The sequence below is a fragment of the Emys orbicularis genome, chromosome 17, assembly GCF_028017835.1.
Source record: "Emys orbicularis isolate rEmyOrb1 chromosome 17, rEmyOrb1.hap1, whole genome shotgun sequence".
NCBI classification, from domain to species: Eukaryota; Metazoa; Chordata; order Testudines; family Emydidae; genus Emys; species Emys orbicularis.
In genome coordinates, this window is record NC_088699.1 from 26,431,288 (window position 1) to 26,446,283 (window position 14,996).

General features: G+C 52.3%; 1 protein-coding gene across 1 annotated transcript in view; it reads right to left on the reverse strand.

The window, feature by feature from the left end:
• Nucleotides 1-12,818, reverse strand: part of MLXIPL (MLX interacting protein like) — a 65,486-nt gene extending 52,668 nt beyond the window's left edge. The window contains exon 1 of the mRNA XM_065418402.1: nt 12,523-12,818. Within this exon, the coding sequence (XP_065274474.1) occupies nt 12,523-12,818 (296 nt within the window). The remainder of the gene's footprint in view (nt 1-12,522) is intronic.
• Nucleotides 12,819-14,996: the final 2,178 nt, after the last annotated feature.

Below are 14,996 nucleotides of genomic sequence, written 5' to 3' on the forward strand. Positions count from 1 at the left end.
TCGGGACGCGACAATCGATCCCCGAATTGACGCGTGTACTCCACCAGCCCAGGTAGGAGTAAGCACCGTCGACGGGGGAGCCGCGGCGGTCGATTTGCCACCGTCGTCACAGCGGGGTAAGTCGGCTCGGATACATCGAATTCAACTACGCTATTGGCGTAGCTGAATTTGCGTATCTTAACTCAATCACCCCCCCCCCCAGTGTAGACCTAGCCTTAGACATTTTCACCCTTTTGGATAGAGAGGACTATATAGATTATGAGCAATGTAAACAAGCTCTGTTGCAAAAGTTTAAACTGACCCCTGACGCATACAGGAAAAGGTTTCGGGGAGTTTAGAAAAAAGGGGACATGACCTATGCTGAGGTTTCAGCTCAAAATAGGGGTTACGTAAGAAAATGGGGAACTGGGTAAGGGGTTACCAGAGTCAATGAGGCCGGTGAATGAATGGGTTTAGAACAGTTCTATTGATTCTGCCCCTCTGGCCTGAAATCATGGTTAATAGACCAAGATCCTAGAGATATGACCATAGCTGGGAAATGGAACAAAAAATATACAGATAGCTGGCCTGGATCTGAGAGGAAAATCAAGGGAGATGGCCACAAAGTGGACCCCAATCCGGCCCTCCCAGAAGGGGACCTCCCAGGGAGGGAGAATGGGCTAGATCCAGACTTGGATGGTAGGCAAACCCTAAGAGGGGCCCAAAAAGGGAACCCAGGGAGCTAAGATGTTTTTATTGCCATAAGTCTGGCCATAAGGCGACACATTGCCCAGTGCTAGGGAGACCAGGGGCTAGTGGTAACCCACAGTGGGTCCAGGTAGCAATGACCTCACCACTGATGGAACCAGCCCCAATGGTCCCAGCAGAAACCTGACGTTGTCAGATCCCAAAGGGGAATCAGCTTCCCTGTGGCGGTGGATGGGGAAAGGCCCAGGGATGGAGGGATGCTGGGGCCCAGGTAACTCTGGCTCACAAAAGGGTGCTGGCCCCTTGAGCATCATCCCGGATAGCTTCCTGACCAGTCAGGGACTAGTGGGACCCCCTTTCCTTGGTGGCTCAGATCCATCTGAAATGGGGTGACTGTAAAGGGCCTAAGGATGTTGGGTTACACTCCCAACTGCCGAGAGAGGTTTTGCTGGGAAATGACAAACGGTCCTGGGCCCAGGTCACTTGTGTGGTCTCCTGGAGCCAAAAGCCGACAGCTGCAGCCCTAGGCTGTGACCCTGAGCTGCATGCTAGCAACTGAGGAGAAGCTCTGAGTGGCTGTCTGATAGTGTGAGTGTGTGACCACGGCCACGTAGAGTCCTGCTGATATGCTGACCTGAGGGGGACTGGGGATGGGCCACAGTGACCAGGCTGAGCAGAGAATCCCAGCTCCCAGTTTGGAATTGATTGCAATTGATTGACCCTTAGCTAGAAAAACCGAGGACTTCAACAGACTCCCTTGGCAGCCCTTGGAAACGTTTTCTGGGTCTCAGGGGCTGCTCCATAGAGAGTGGCTGCCCCCTGGGAAAGTTGAGCCATGGGGAATACAGAGACAACTGGTGGTACCACAAAAGTACTGCCTTAGATTTCTCAGCCTGGCCCGTGATATACCCTTCTCAGGGCACACGCATAGTGCGCCAAGCAGCACTTACTACACGTTTCATACTGGCCTGGGGTTTGTGAGGCAGTGCAAAAATAGTGTAAGTCCTGTAACCTCTGCCAGAAGGTGGCAAAGGGCCAGGATATGGGCAAGGCTGCCCTGAATCATAGACTATTTGGGTTGGAAGGGACCTCAGGAGGTCATCTACTCCAACCCCCTGACAGATTTTTGTCCCAGAGCCCTAAATGGCCTCCTCAAGGCTTGAACTCACAACCCTGGGTTTAGCAGGCCAATGCTCAAACCACTGAGCTATCCCTCCCCCATCCTAATGCCCTGATCCTCCTGCCCATCATAGTGGAACCCATTCAGACGGTCATTGTGGGGCCCCTTAGCAAAGTTAACCAGAAGGGGGAAAAGGCTATTCTGGTGGTAGTAGGTTACACCACCCACTATCCACAGGCAGCAGCTCCATCCTCCACAGAGGCAGAAAAGTTGGCTGACACTTTGCTGGCACTATTCAGCTGGGCAGAATTTCTGCAGGATATTTTGACTGACCAGGAGGCAAACTTTATGTCTGCCCTGCATAGAATAGAATATCAGGGTTGGAAGGGACCTCAAGAGGTCATCTAGTCCATCCCCCTGCTCAAAGCAGGACCAATCCCCAGACAGATTTTTGCACCAGCTCCCTAAATGGCCCCCTTAAGGATTGAACTCACAACCCTGGGTTTAGAAGGCCAATGCTCAAACCACTGAGCTATCTCTCCCATGCATATCAGTCTATTGGAGAAATGTGGAGTTCAGCACTTACCATCACCTCCTATCAACCCCAGGCTAATGAGCTGCTTGAAAGATTTAATAGGACCCTTAAAATGATGCTGAAAACTTTTGTGGACCAACCCCCTGTTGGCTGGGATAAATGTGACCTTACCAGCTGTTTGCCTATTGGGAGGTTCCCCAGGAATCCATAGGATTCTCCCCTTTTGAACTGCTCTATGGGAGGAGAGTATGGGGGCCCCTGAACCTAATGAGGGCAGAGTGGGAAGGTACGGCCTCTCCCAAGGGAAGTCCTTGCTGCAGTACGTGCTGGCCTTCTGGGAGTACTCACTGAACCACTGGGTTTTGCCCAGGAGAATCCAGCGAGCGCTCAGGAGAAACAGACAGCTTGATCTGACCACAACACATGCCTGGATGTATGGCACAGGGACTGAGTGCTGGTTCTCATCCCAGTGTGGTGGAATAAACTCCAGGCTGCCTGGGAAGGGCCCTTTAAAACCCTGAAACAGCTCAATGAGGGTGACCTGTGTGGTGGAGCCGCTAACCTCTCCCACTTCCACAGAGGGTAGCATGGGAACGTGATGAACCCCTGTTCTGACCAAGAGACTCCAGCGCTGGCCGGGTGCAAGCATTAGGAGGAGGAGGGAGAGGATCCTCTAAGAGATCTGGGGGCAGAAACAGAGGCCTGCCCCTCCCCTGACTCCACAGTCCTCTGTGATCACTGAACCCCACACAGCAAGCAGAGATCAGGGGTGTGCTGCAGGGTTAGCACCAGGTATTTTCCCGTAAGCCTGGACAGGCATTGCTTTGCTATCCACCGAGTGGAGACCGGCCCCTGTTAAAAGTCCACCCTTTGGGTTACTGGGAAAACAGAGCAGAGCCTGGAGGAGGAAATCACTGACATTCTGGAATTAAGGGTGATCCAACAGTCAGACACTCCATGGGCATGCCCCTGTGCGTTGGTGCCTAAGGATGGGTCAGTCAGATGCTGTGGGATTGTAGAAAGCTCGCTACAGTCACTGCGGTGGATGCATACCCCATGCCTAGAATGGACTGGTGTCCTACCAGACCAAGTGGGAAGGGTCAATTCCTGACCACAAGTGACCTCCCCCAGATGCCTTTGGATTCAGGTGCCAGGCTCAAATTGGCATTTGCCACCCCAACAGGGCTCTTTAAGTTCTTGGTGCTCCCTTTTGGCTTCAAGGGTGCCCTGATTCCCTTCCAGCAGCTGGTGGATCGGCGACTGGATAGGCTGGGGGAGTTTGGCCTGGCATATATCAATGATGTTTGTGTTTTCAGTCAGAGCTGGAAGGGCACGAGACCCAGGTAAGTATGGTGTTTCACAGCATTCAGACAGCAGGCCTGACTGTAAAGGCAGAGGAATGCAAGGTGGGGATGGTGGAAGTGGGTTGTCCCGGCCATAGAGTGGGGAGCGGCTGTCTAAAACCAGAGCCTGCCAAAGTGGAGGTGATTACGGACTGGCCCACTCCCAAGACAGGGAAATGGTACCATCCTTTCCTGGCATGGCAGAGTGTCACTGGAGGTTCATCTCTCCCTCTGCCTGCTCCCCTCATTGATCTGTGTAAAAACGGTCAGCCACACAAGGGTCCAAACAGTGCCAACAGGCCTTCTGCGAGAGGACGTATCACCCACAAGTTCAGGGTCTAACTGGTCGCCATATCTGGGATCAGGAAGGAATTTTCCCCCAGGTCAGATTGGCAGAGAACCTGGTGGGGTTTCACCTTCCCCTGCAGCATGGGCACGGGTCACTTGCAGGTTTAAATTAGTGTAAATGGTGGGTTCTCTGTAACTTAAAGTCTTTAAACCATGATTTGAGGCCTTCAGTAACACAGCCAGAGGTTAGGGGTCGATGTGCAGGAGGTCAGACCAGATGATCACGATGCTCCCTCCTGGCCTTAAGGTCTATGAGTCTATGAAGGAGGCCCTGAGCACAGACTCTGTTCTGGTAAGCCCAGACTTTGACAAGCTTTTTGTGGTGTTTGCAGATGCCTCTCACACAGGGTTTGCGGCAGTGCTGATGCAAACTGGTGAAAATGGGGAGAGACACCCCTTAGGCACCTAAGCAAGAAATTGCTTCCCTGAGAGAAAAATGAGGGACAGTGGAAAAATAATGTTTGGCTATGCTGTGAGCGCTCAGCAAATGACAGTCCTTGCTTACCACTTCACTGACCACTTCCCATGCACCCGGCTACAGGAAATGAAAGGGCCAGATGCCAAACTGCTAAAATGGAGCCTGGTACTCCAAGATTCTCTATAGACGTGACTCGTGTTAAAAGGAAAGCAAATTTGGTGCTGATGCTCTGTGCAGGAAACAAGTCAATAGGCCCCCCTATAATGCTACACTCTGTAACACTCATTTCTTTAGGCAGAGATGTGACAGACATGGCCATTTCCAGGATCTGATTGTATTAAGCGTACATATTATTATGGGCCGGGGTTGTGTGTAACCTCTCTAGGGTGAGAAATATAAGATCTGAGAGTTCAAAAGGTTATAGTGAAAATGTGCCAGACCAGAATGGAGTTTTGGGACAATAAGTGTGAAGTGGATTTCCTGGGGAATCCTATGGCAGAGGTTATGCAAAAACCCAGCCTTTTGAAGCTATGCTCTGAGGAGTGGGTCTTTGTCTGCTGATTACCTGTTACAGAAGAAAAATAGCAAAGGCCCAAGCTGCCTAAAGAAATGGCTGCTCTGCCCAGTTGTTGATTTGGTTCTGGGTCTAAGACAGATATGAACTTGTAACCAGGGGGAAAACCCAGTTGCGGTTTTGAAGGATTGACTGCCCCAGGCTGGATTTGGGGTGAGCTCTGGTGAGCTTTTTAGCATGCGTGTAGGTTCTTCTATTGTTTTAAAAGGTTTTCTCTGTAATGCTTTTATCTTAAGATTACACAGGCTTGCTTAGAAAGAGCTGGGTGGTAACTTCAGCTGTAGGCAATACCCAGGTCACCACCCTAGGAGAGAAAGCAAAGAGCAGGCACTGGCCTGTTTAGGCAGCCTGGCTTGCTGGGGATATCACAGAGTAAATCCAGGGAGCTATGCAGCCTTGCAACCCCTGATCAGGACAGAGCGAGACATGGGTCTCTGCCCAAGAGAGGTGATGGCTGGGAGCTGGAAACCTTTAACTGGGAGCCTTTGAGGGACCACGGAGGGGGCATACAGGTGCAGTAACCCTGAAACTGTGACAACTGGCAGTGGGTTAGCAGGGCCATCAGTTTCGTCCACCTCTGTAACTGTCTATAGATCAAAGAACCTGTGACGGCAGCAATTACCAGCTTCCACTATAACAACACCCCGTCTAGGCCTTGCCCGCCCAGCCACCCTCCCTCCCAATACAGTGTAAAATGGACTGAGCTCTCAGACAGAAATAAGAATAGAAGGGGGAAGAGAGACACATGGGGGCATACTCAGAGCCCCTGGGTAGGGGAGGAGTATGGGCGACACTAGTGCGGGGGGGGGGAATGGGGGGGGCACACAGAAATCCTGGCATGGAGTGAGGGGGCAAAATGAGGGGGTTTTCAGAGCCCCAGGCATGGAGGGAGAAAGGGGGACAATGGTAAGCGGAGGGGGAAATGGAGGGGTACACAGAGCCCCAGGCATGGGGAGGAAAAGGGGATCCTGGGATGGCAAATGGGGGCACACAGATCTCCTGGCATTGGGGGGCATTGCAGAAAGTCCCTAAAATAAAGTGGGATGGGAGATGGCACACAAGAAATTTGTGGGGGGGATGCAAGGAGCCCCTGATGTCTGGTGGCAGCTCGGCCAACAGAAGCTACAAAGCGTGTGACCCCCAAATTTTAGAGCTGGTTAAAAATGCCAGTGGGTTTGGGGGGGAAATTTTGAAAATAAATGGTGGGTTTCTTTTTAGCTGCTCATGAAAGATTTTTGCTTTTGTTTTATTTACATAAAAATGAAAAAGAAAAATGTTGGATTTCAAAAATGTTTTAAAAGTATTAAAAAAGTGAACCTGAACATTAAACATTTTTAACCAAAAATTGTCCAGAAAATTTCTTCATTTCTGGCTTTTCATCCCAAACTTGGAAAGCATCTACCAAACTGCAGCTTGTCAGTGCAAAGCCTCGTCCCGGGGAACAGAACAGGCTTCTCTTAAAAACTTGTTTTGATTAAAAGTGCTGACCATGACCTAGCGCTGTGCTGTTTACTGAGTCCATTCCTGGAAGTCACAGAGCTGAACTCTGGCAGTCTCGTTAGCAAAAGATGCTAAACATGTATCTAGGTGAGACGTGTGCCTGTGCTGATGGGACGTAAAGGCAGGGCCGCCCAGAGGATTCAGGGGGCCTGGGGCAAAGCAATTTCAGGGGCCCCTTCCATAAAAAAAAGTTGCAATACTATAGAATACTATATTCTCGTGGGGGCCCCTGTGGGGCCCGGGGCAAATTGCCCCACTTGCCCCCCCCCCCCAGGCTGCCCTGGGAAAAATAAACATTTTAAAACCTTCTGCATCTCGGCACAAACCCAGTTTTGAGAAAACTTCTTTTCAAGTCACCTTTACAAGGTATCACTGGTTCTCAGCATCTGCTGGTGCTAAAAGGCACTAAAGCTCATTAAAAGGGTTGAACAACTATTTTCCGTCAAAACTTTTTTTGGATCGAAAACTAGGGGTTTTTAAAAAGCAGAAAAAGTCACGGACAATGTCTGCTTTCCTTCAAAATTTGTTGTGGTTTTTTTAATTGAAAAGCTGAAATTAGTCTGCCAAAACCTGAACATGGTTTGGGGTTTCAGAAGCGTGTGGCCAAATATTTGCTGCTTGCTTTGTTTGATTGTTTAAAGAAACAATAAAAAAATTCTGCTTAAAAAAAATCCAAAACTTTTGAACCACCTCAGCTTGTGACCAAACGCCTGAGCCCATCCAGTCAGAGATTTTTCCAGGTTTCTGATACTCTGCTGGATTCCTTGACTCATATCTGTCTCCATAACTTTGGGTTCATTTAGGTTAGAACATAAGAATGGCCACACTGGGTCAGACCAAAGGTCCATCCAGCCCAGTATCCTGTCTACCGACAGTGGCCAATGCCAGGTGCCCCAGAGGGAGTGAACCTAACAGGTAATGATCAAGTGATCCCTCTCCTGCCGTCCATCTCTACCCTCTGACAAACAGAGGCTAGGGACACCATTCCTTACCTATCCTGGCTAATAGCCATTAATGGACTTAACCTCCATGAATTTATCTGTTTCCTAGAGACTGGCTCCATGGGGTCCCTCACAAACTGGAGATGGTTACTGTGGGTTTATCTTTAGTATAGCTTATGTACATACTCCACGAACTGAGCATTTGAGCTTGTTCCAGAATCTGGGATGTTGTGAAAACTGAAATGCTCAAAATAGCACATGCATGTGAATGGACACAGGGTGCTAAAATTAAATTAACCCAGGGGGTCTCAAACTGGGGGTCGGGACCCCTCAGGGGGTCATGAGGTTATTACTGGGGGTCATGAGCTGTCAGCCTCCACCTCAAACCCTGCTTTGCCTCCAGCATTTATAATAGTATTAAATATATTTAAAAGTGTTTTTAATTTATAAGGGGGGTCGCACTCAGAGGTTTGCTATGTGAAAGGGGTCACCAGTACAAACGTTTGAGAACCACTGAATTAACCCCTCTGGAGCCTCGGGGAATGCAGAGGAGGGGGGTCTCCCTTGGTAGGGTTGGGAAGGAGGTAGATGGTGTAGGATATTGCTCTTCTCATGTGATCCCTCCCCCATGGCTCTCTTGGCTCGATCATTGTTAATCTAAAGTGGCTAATTTTAAATGAAGCTACCCTCCCCTGACATGAATCTCCCTATGGCACTGAAATGAAATGTAGACTATAATTTGGCATGTGAGAAGTGAAAGGGATGGTAGCCCTAAGGGAAAAGATAACAGCTTGGCTCTTCCTGTTAAATAGCTGTCTGCAAGCCTCAAACTGCTGAATGAGCTTTAGGGTAGGGAAGGCTGTGCCTCCCCAAACAGCCTGGCCCTGCCCCCTATCTGACCCCCACCCACTTCCTGCCCCCCCGACTGCCCCCCTCAGAATCCCCAACCCATCCTGCTCCTTGTCCCCTGACCGCCCCCCCCCCGAGACCCCCCCAACCACCACCCCGGGACCCCACCCCCACAAACCTCCCTGTCCCCTGTCTGCCCCGACCCCTATCCACCCCCCCGCCGAGTCCTGACAAACCCATGATCCAACCCCCTGTTACCCGTCCCCTGACCGCCCCCCCCCTCCCTGTGCCCTGACTGTCCCTGGGACTCCCTGCCCCTTATCCAACCCGCCCAGCCCCCTTACCATGCCGCTTACCCCCGCCTCCCCCCTCTCCCGGAGCCTCGGCGCGCTGCGCCCAGGAGCGGCCCTGGACAGCGCTGCAGCGGTGTGGCTCCATCAGGACCTGAGCCCCCGCAGCTCGGCCGCAGCTCGCAGCCCCGCCCCCTTACCACGTGGCTCTGAGCGGGAGGAGCTCAGGCCCCGCTGGAGCCACGCCACGTTAGCTCTGTCCAGGGCCGCTCCTGGACGCGGCGCGCTGAGGCGCCAGGGGATGGGGGAAGGCGAAGGCAGGGGGAGCCTCCAACATTCTTGTGGGGGCCCCTGCAGGACCCGGGGCCTGGGGCAAATTGCCCCACTTGCCCCCCCCCCGGGCAGCCCTGCGTAAAGGCGTTAACGAAATGCATGTGAGAGATTAGGGGAACTCCATGGAAAGGGTTAGACACAAAGGCCTGGCTCTCCAGTGCACGGCCCCTTGTGCTGTCCTCACACCAGTGCAAAGGAAGTATAAAATGCTACCAGATCAGACTGGGAGCCCTTTACAGCCTGTGCTGGGCTTTTTACCTCACACACCCCGTGAAAGAGTTAATATGGACCTGAACAGCCACTTAACCTGTCTTCCTGCGCCTGGAAGGTGGGCCAGGCCTCATTAGAAGTACAGCCCAGCTGGGGGAGAGATGGCTCCCCCCATAAAGAGCTGGAGAGCCCAGCAGTAGGGCAGAGACCCAGAAGAGGTGAGGTAGATTGTTCCTCCAAGGTTCTCTGGGAGGCAGCCTGAAAGGCGGCTGAGAAGAGCAGACAGGCAGGCTGGCTCCTTCACGGTGAGTGGGGCCCTGTGGAGCTGTAGCTGCCTGAACCCCTGAGTGAGGGGAAGGTGTGCCAGCCCCAGGATGGGACACTGATTGAGGCACAGAAGTCTGTGGTCACACAGGTGGAGAGCCTAGAGCAGCGGAGGTGCGCCCACCATGAGATGGCTACCAGCCGAGCGGAAGGTTTCGTTTCTATGCATTTCTGTCAGGCTTTGGTAAGAGGCTCTGAAGCCCCAGCAGGGGCAGGCGTCTGTAACGTGGTCTGGCCAGAGTGCCAGGTTATTCCTGCCCCGGAGTCGGCATAGGAAGGTGGGAGAAACGGAGGCAAAAAATGCTGCAATGCCACATCCAGCCAGGAGGGGGGTGTTGGGGGGTAAATTTGCGCCCCCCCCCCCTGCACATGTGCACATCAGCACTCAAGGTGTAGGGCAACAGTGAATTGGACCCAATGAGTCCAGGCTGAGTTTGCCCCAGAGGGGTGGCTGCCGCAGTCACACCGCGATGTGCACTGAAGAATGGATTAAGCTCTCTTCTCTGGCTGGGGGCTAGCTGAGGAGTGTAGGAGTGAGAGCAAGCTGCTCACGAGGAGGCTTGGTGCCCAGGCCCACTTGAACTAGCCCACGCAGAGCGTTGCGAACATGAGTGCCATATGACTCCATAGCACCTAGGAAAAATGTCCAGGGCACCAGCAGGAAAGAGGAGAAGACAGTGTGTTCTAAAAGCAAAGGGACCAAGACAAAGGATGAGGGAAGGGGACTGCATCTTAGCATCAGGAGCAAAGACTCAGTGGGTCCATAGCTGGGGTTTCTGCAAGTGCAATTGCCTGGGTGCAGTTCTGGCCCCCTATGAAGGGAAACAGGATTTGGGGCAGTTGTGTAAACAGAAAATCACACCAGAAATGGCCAAGTCTGCATCACCAGTTTCTCTTTTAATAAGAAACTGACCCACTGCAAAGCCACAGAATCTGCTACCATTCTGCTGGGGGCTATGAGATCAGATTAGTACCACATGAGCATGTGATCATGGAGTTAAGGCCCACCCCACAGGGACACAAAAGGGGGGCAGTGTTAACATGCAAAGGTTTCTCCCTGCCAATTTCAACCTCAGCATGTTCAGTTGCAGGGCTCTTCTGAAAGAAAAACAAAAAGGCTGCTGGAGCTATTTTCTAACAGGAAAAGTGACTGTGGGGTAAACCGTGGCCAGAAGCACCTGTACTAGTTGTCTATTTTGATCTGTATCCGAAATGCAATAGATGTGCTTGACTCCTAAGCTGGTGCTGTAGGCCAGGTTTACACAGATTTTGCACGGGTATAACTATTTTGGTTAGGGGTGTGATTTTTTTTTAATTACCAAAATAGTTATAGCAGTACAACTGCTGGTGTGGCTGCAGCTATACCAGTATAAGGACACTGTACATTGTTATATGTCTTCCTGTAGAGAATAAGCAGAATTAGCTATACTGCTATAGGGCACTCTGACACCAGTATCAATGTGCCCGCACTAAGGGGTTGTACCACTTTAACTCCAGGGGTGTAAATAAAGCAATGCAGGTTTTGTGTGTAGACGAGGCCTGAGAGATGCACAGACAAGTGTGGGGAGAAGAACAAGAGGACATGCTGTGAATGGTCACCAGCATGGGTTACAGAAGCATCTGGGCTTGATAGGAGAACAGGAGTTGATTCTAGTCTCCTTCTGTAACCAAAGAGGAAAGCTGATCTCTGGGGTGGGGAAGTGTAGGAGTAAATATGTGCGTCAGCTGTTTGCTTTTATCATCTTTTTTCTCTAATGCTTTGTTCCAGTTACTAAGTAAAAATAATTGAAGAGGGCTGGTGATCAGTGTTACTGATTGCAGGTGTCCAAAACGCAGTGGGACCTGCAGGGTAGTAATGGTTGGTAGACGCAGGGCAGGGTAGTCGCGTCCCAGTCTAAGAGCGGAAGAATTGCAAGATTCTGCCAAGCTGTAGCAACCCCTGCCGTGCAGTATGTGGGCCCTGAGACAGGTAGGGGCAGGAGTCCTAAGACGTGAGGTGCGTGCACTGTGAGGGGCAGAGGCACAGCTAGCCCTGGAAAGGTTCCCACTCTCCTCCTCAAATGATCCAAGGTGAACAACCCCCCTGGGTCAGAGACCAGGCCTGGAAGTGCAGAGGGACTGTAAAGGGGTTAGAATGGGAGCTGGGCTGCAGCTTGAATAAGGCAAATGCAAAACAAGACCAAATTCTCCTCTGTCCCACTAGCCAGTGTGAGAAGGAGTGAGAGGGATTGGGAAAGGGGTAATGCCTGTTTGGTGTGGGTTTGTGGACTGCCCAGCTGGCTGAGGGCAGAGACGGGGAGGGGGAAAAGACTCAGGAGAAACACTAGGACTTTCTTTCCCCTGCACCTCTGCCCCATGCCCAGACTCCGGCTGCACTAACGGGAGCCTCAGGAGCCCAGTGTGAATGCTGGCTGAATCCAGCGCTGTGCAGAGTGCAGGCTGAAGCTTGCACCGCTCCATCCCAGAGCCGCCAGGGCTCTGGTCAGCCTCCTGCCCCAGGCACAGCTGAGGGCAGCCCTGAAATCTGCCCTACCCTGTACCTGGCTTTCCAAGGGTCCCTATGGAACTAGTGGCAGCCAGGATGTAGTTGCCACAGCCATATCCCTTTCTGCCTCTGGAACGCTCCTCACTCACCTAGAATGTGCCTGAGCCAGGGAGTGCTTGGGGGACGGGAGGGTCCAGAGCTAGCAGAGCCAGCTCTGCACTGGGCAGGGTGACCCTACTGCCCCAGGAGCATTCCCCAAGGGTTTGTGCAGCTGCTTTGCAGCTCCTTAGCACCAGTGTGTGCCCTGTAAAGGGCTGCAGGGTGACGGGACATCTGGTCAGCCAAATGGGGCTCCGTGGGCCTTTGCTGCTTCCTTTCTTGGTTAAGAGAGAGAAGGTTGGTCGGTTGTTTGGTTGGGGAAATTCCTAAGCAGACTCCCCAGTCTGTCCCCGCACCTCCGCAGCCCACGAGTTCTGGGCCAGGCGGCTTATCCCGGGGAAGGGGATCACTGATCCCAGGGGAGAGGGAAGCCAGGGGTCCCGGGCAAAAGGATCCTCAGACTCACCTGTAGGCCAGGCTCATGCACTCGAAGAGCCGAGTGAGGGTCAGGTCGATGGTGTGGGGATCAGCTGGCTCCGGCTCAGTACCATGGTGGCGCCGGCGGGGCACCGAGTCGCTGTGCGGCGAGGAGACCATGAAGTGGCCGCTGTGGATGACCTGCGAGTGGGGCAGGGAGCCTGAGCCTGGCCCAGCACTGCCCGTGCCCAGACCCTCTGAGTCTGAATCAGAGTCCGAGTCTGGGCCTGACCTGACCTGTGGGTCCGGGAATGGTCCGTGCAGCCCCACCTGCGTTCCAGCCATTGTGCCCGGTGTTGGTAGCAAATAGCCGCCTGCCAGTAAACCTCTCTGTCTGTCTGGGTACCTAGACAGCCCACATCACAGCAACCCCACACATGCCCATTAGCATAATGAGTGTGCACCACGCCCCCTGGTCAGCATGTTGCTTCCACACCCTTTCCCTCCCACACCCTGTCCCTTGCTTGCTTGCTCTGTCTCCTCTAAGACTCCCTGCTAAGCTTGCAGTTCCCCTGCTGTCTCCCCGTGAGTCCTATCTATAGGGTGTAATCCCGCCCCTGCCTCAGCCCTCAGCCTAGCTTCTTTACCCCAGCCATGCCCTTGGGTGGGGCTAGGGGTGGGCACAGGAGTCGAGCAGAGAGTTAACTCCTTGTCTGCTGGATCCGTGGAAAAGGTGGGACCTCTGGGTCACACTAGATTTTATTTCCATAACAAGCTACCTAAATTTAAAGGAGAAGCTGCGCCAGCTTCCTCCTGTTCCCAACCCCCCTAGCTGGGAAGCCAGAGACAGGACTCACAAGCAGCAGGTCCTCGCTCTGCTGCTAGAGAGCTCAGTCGGCTTTGTTTACCTTGGCTCGGTGGCTGCTCTGCCTGCGTGTGGGAGAAAAATACATGGTATTTACCTAGCGCCTCTGTACTAATGTATCCCCCAACACTTCCCGGGGAACAAATACAGATTAAGGGACAAAAACAGAGGAGATTATAGCAACCAGGGTCCAGCTCAGCACAAAGCAAGGAGCGACTCACTGAGCCATGCCCCAGGGCCCTGGAAACAGACGGGGTGAGAACCTGCTTTAAACTGGCTTCTCCAGGGTCTTTCTCTGAGTCAGGGAGAGGACAGAGGCAAAGATAGAGACAGTGTCTCCCCGGGGACCTCCGAGGAGGCAAGGACTCAGAGAAAGATCAGCAGACCTAGTCCATTCAGGGCCTGAAAAGTTCAAACAAAAGTCTTAGGGGGAGATTTTCAAAGATGGATCTCACCTGCCTCTGACTTTCAGTGGGAGTCAGGCAGCCAGCTCCATGGGTGCCAATGAGAATCTCTCCCTTAGACCCAGGAGGTGTCTACAGCCAATGAAGGTAGCAGTGGGCAGGCAGGACCCTCTGCCCAAGTCTCCATGCTCTGTGTTGGTTGTGGATGATGGTCTGTGTAGGGGGAAGTCTAAAGGATGGTGCGGTGCTGTGCTGTAGCCAGACCTCAACTGAATAATAATATTAATGAAAAGAGTTGCCCTGGCATCACAGAGCTGCAAACAGAAGCAGCTAACAGGAGTTTGGAGGAGTTTAGAGAGAGAGAGTGGGAGAGGTTTTCCTTCCAGGTTCAGCATCACATGTGATATCAAGATGGTCAGCGATGGAACGGATGTGCCTGTCATGCTTTCTTTCCTGTGCATGGAATGCAAGTTGGTGGCTGTGCTGGAGGAAAAGATCATTGGATTGGAGAGGCGAACAGAGATGCTGCTGAGAAGCAGAGAAGCTGAGATGTTCCTAGACTGCCAAGTTTGGGAAACACCAGTAGCTCAGGTTCAAAGAAGAATGGAGCTGACCACCAAGGAATTGGGGAGAGAGGAAGACAGAGAGAAGGCCCAGCAGTTCATAACCACCAGAGACAAGAGGTCACGGCAGCATTCTGCACATAGGAGGTAGGCAGGCTGTGGCCACCAGAGAGAAGGACTAAGCGGAATTCCACACAGCTAGAAGTTTCCAATCGACACCAGGGCCTCCATCTGGAAACTTTGGAAGGTGCTTGTCAAGATTCTGCAGGGGTAAGGGGAGGGAGAGATGTACGAGACACACCTGGGGATGGCAGCTTAGCCCAACCTGTAAAAAAAGCAAGCTTGCCCACAAAGAGGTCTCCAATCATCCAAGGAAGACAGACAATTCTTGTTGGAGATTCAATACTCAGAAGAATCAAAAGAAGATTCTGCAAGGGAGAGGCAGACCACAGGCTGGCCAAGACATGAGATGTCACTCTCCAATTGGCTAGGCTTCTGAAGTCAGTGGGTGATGGCTCATATTGGCAATGGTTCATATCAGCACTAATGACCCTGTGTCGTGGGCTATTTTACAGATAGTAGATGACTTCAGGGAACTTGGAAGCATGTTGAAGAAGAAGAGTGTCCAAATGATCTTCTCTGAGATCCTTCCAGTCCCACAAGTGGGTGGGTGAGGTTCTGTGACCTGCAA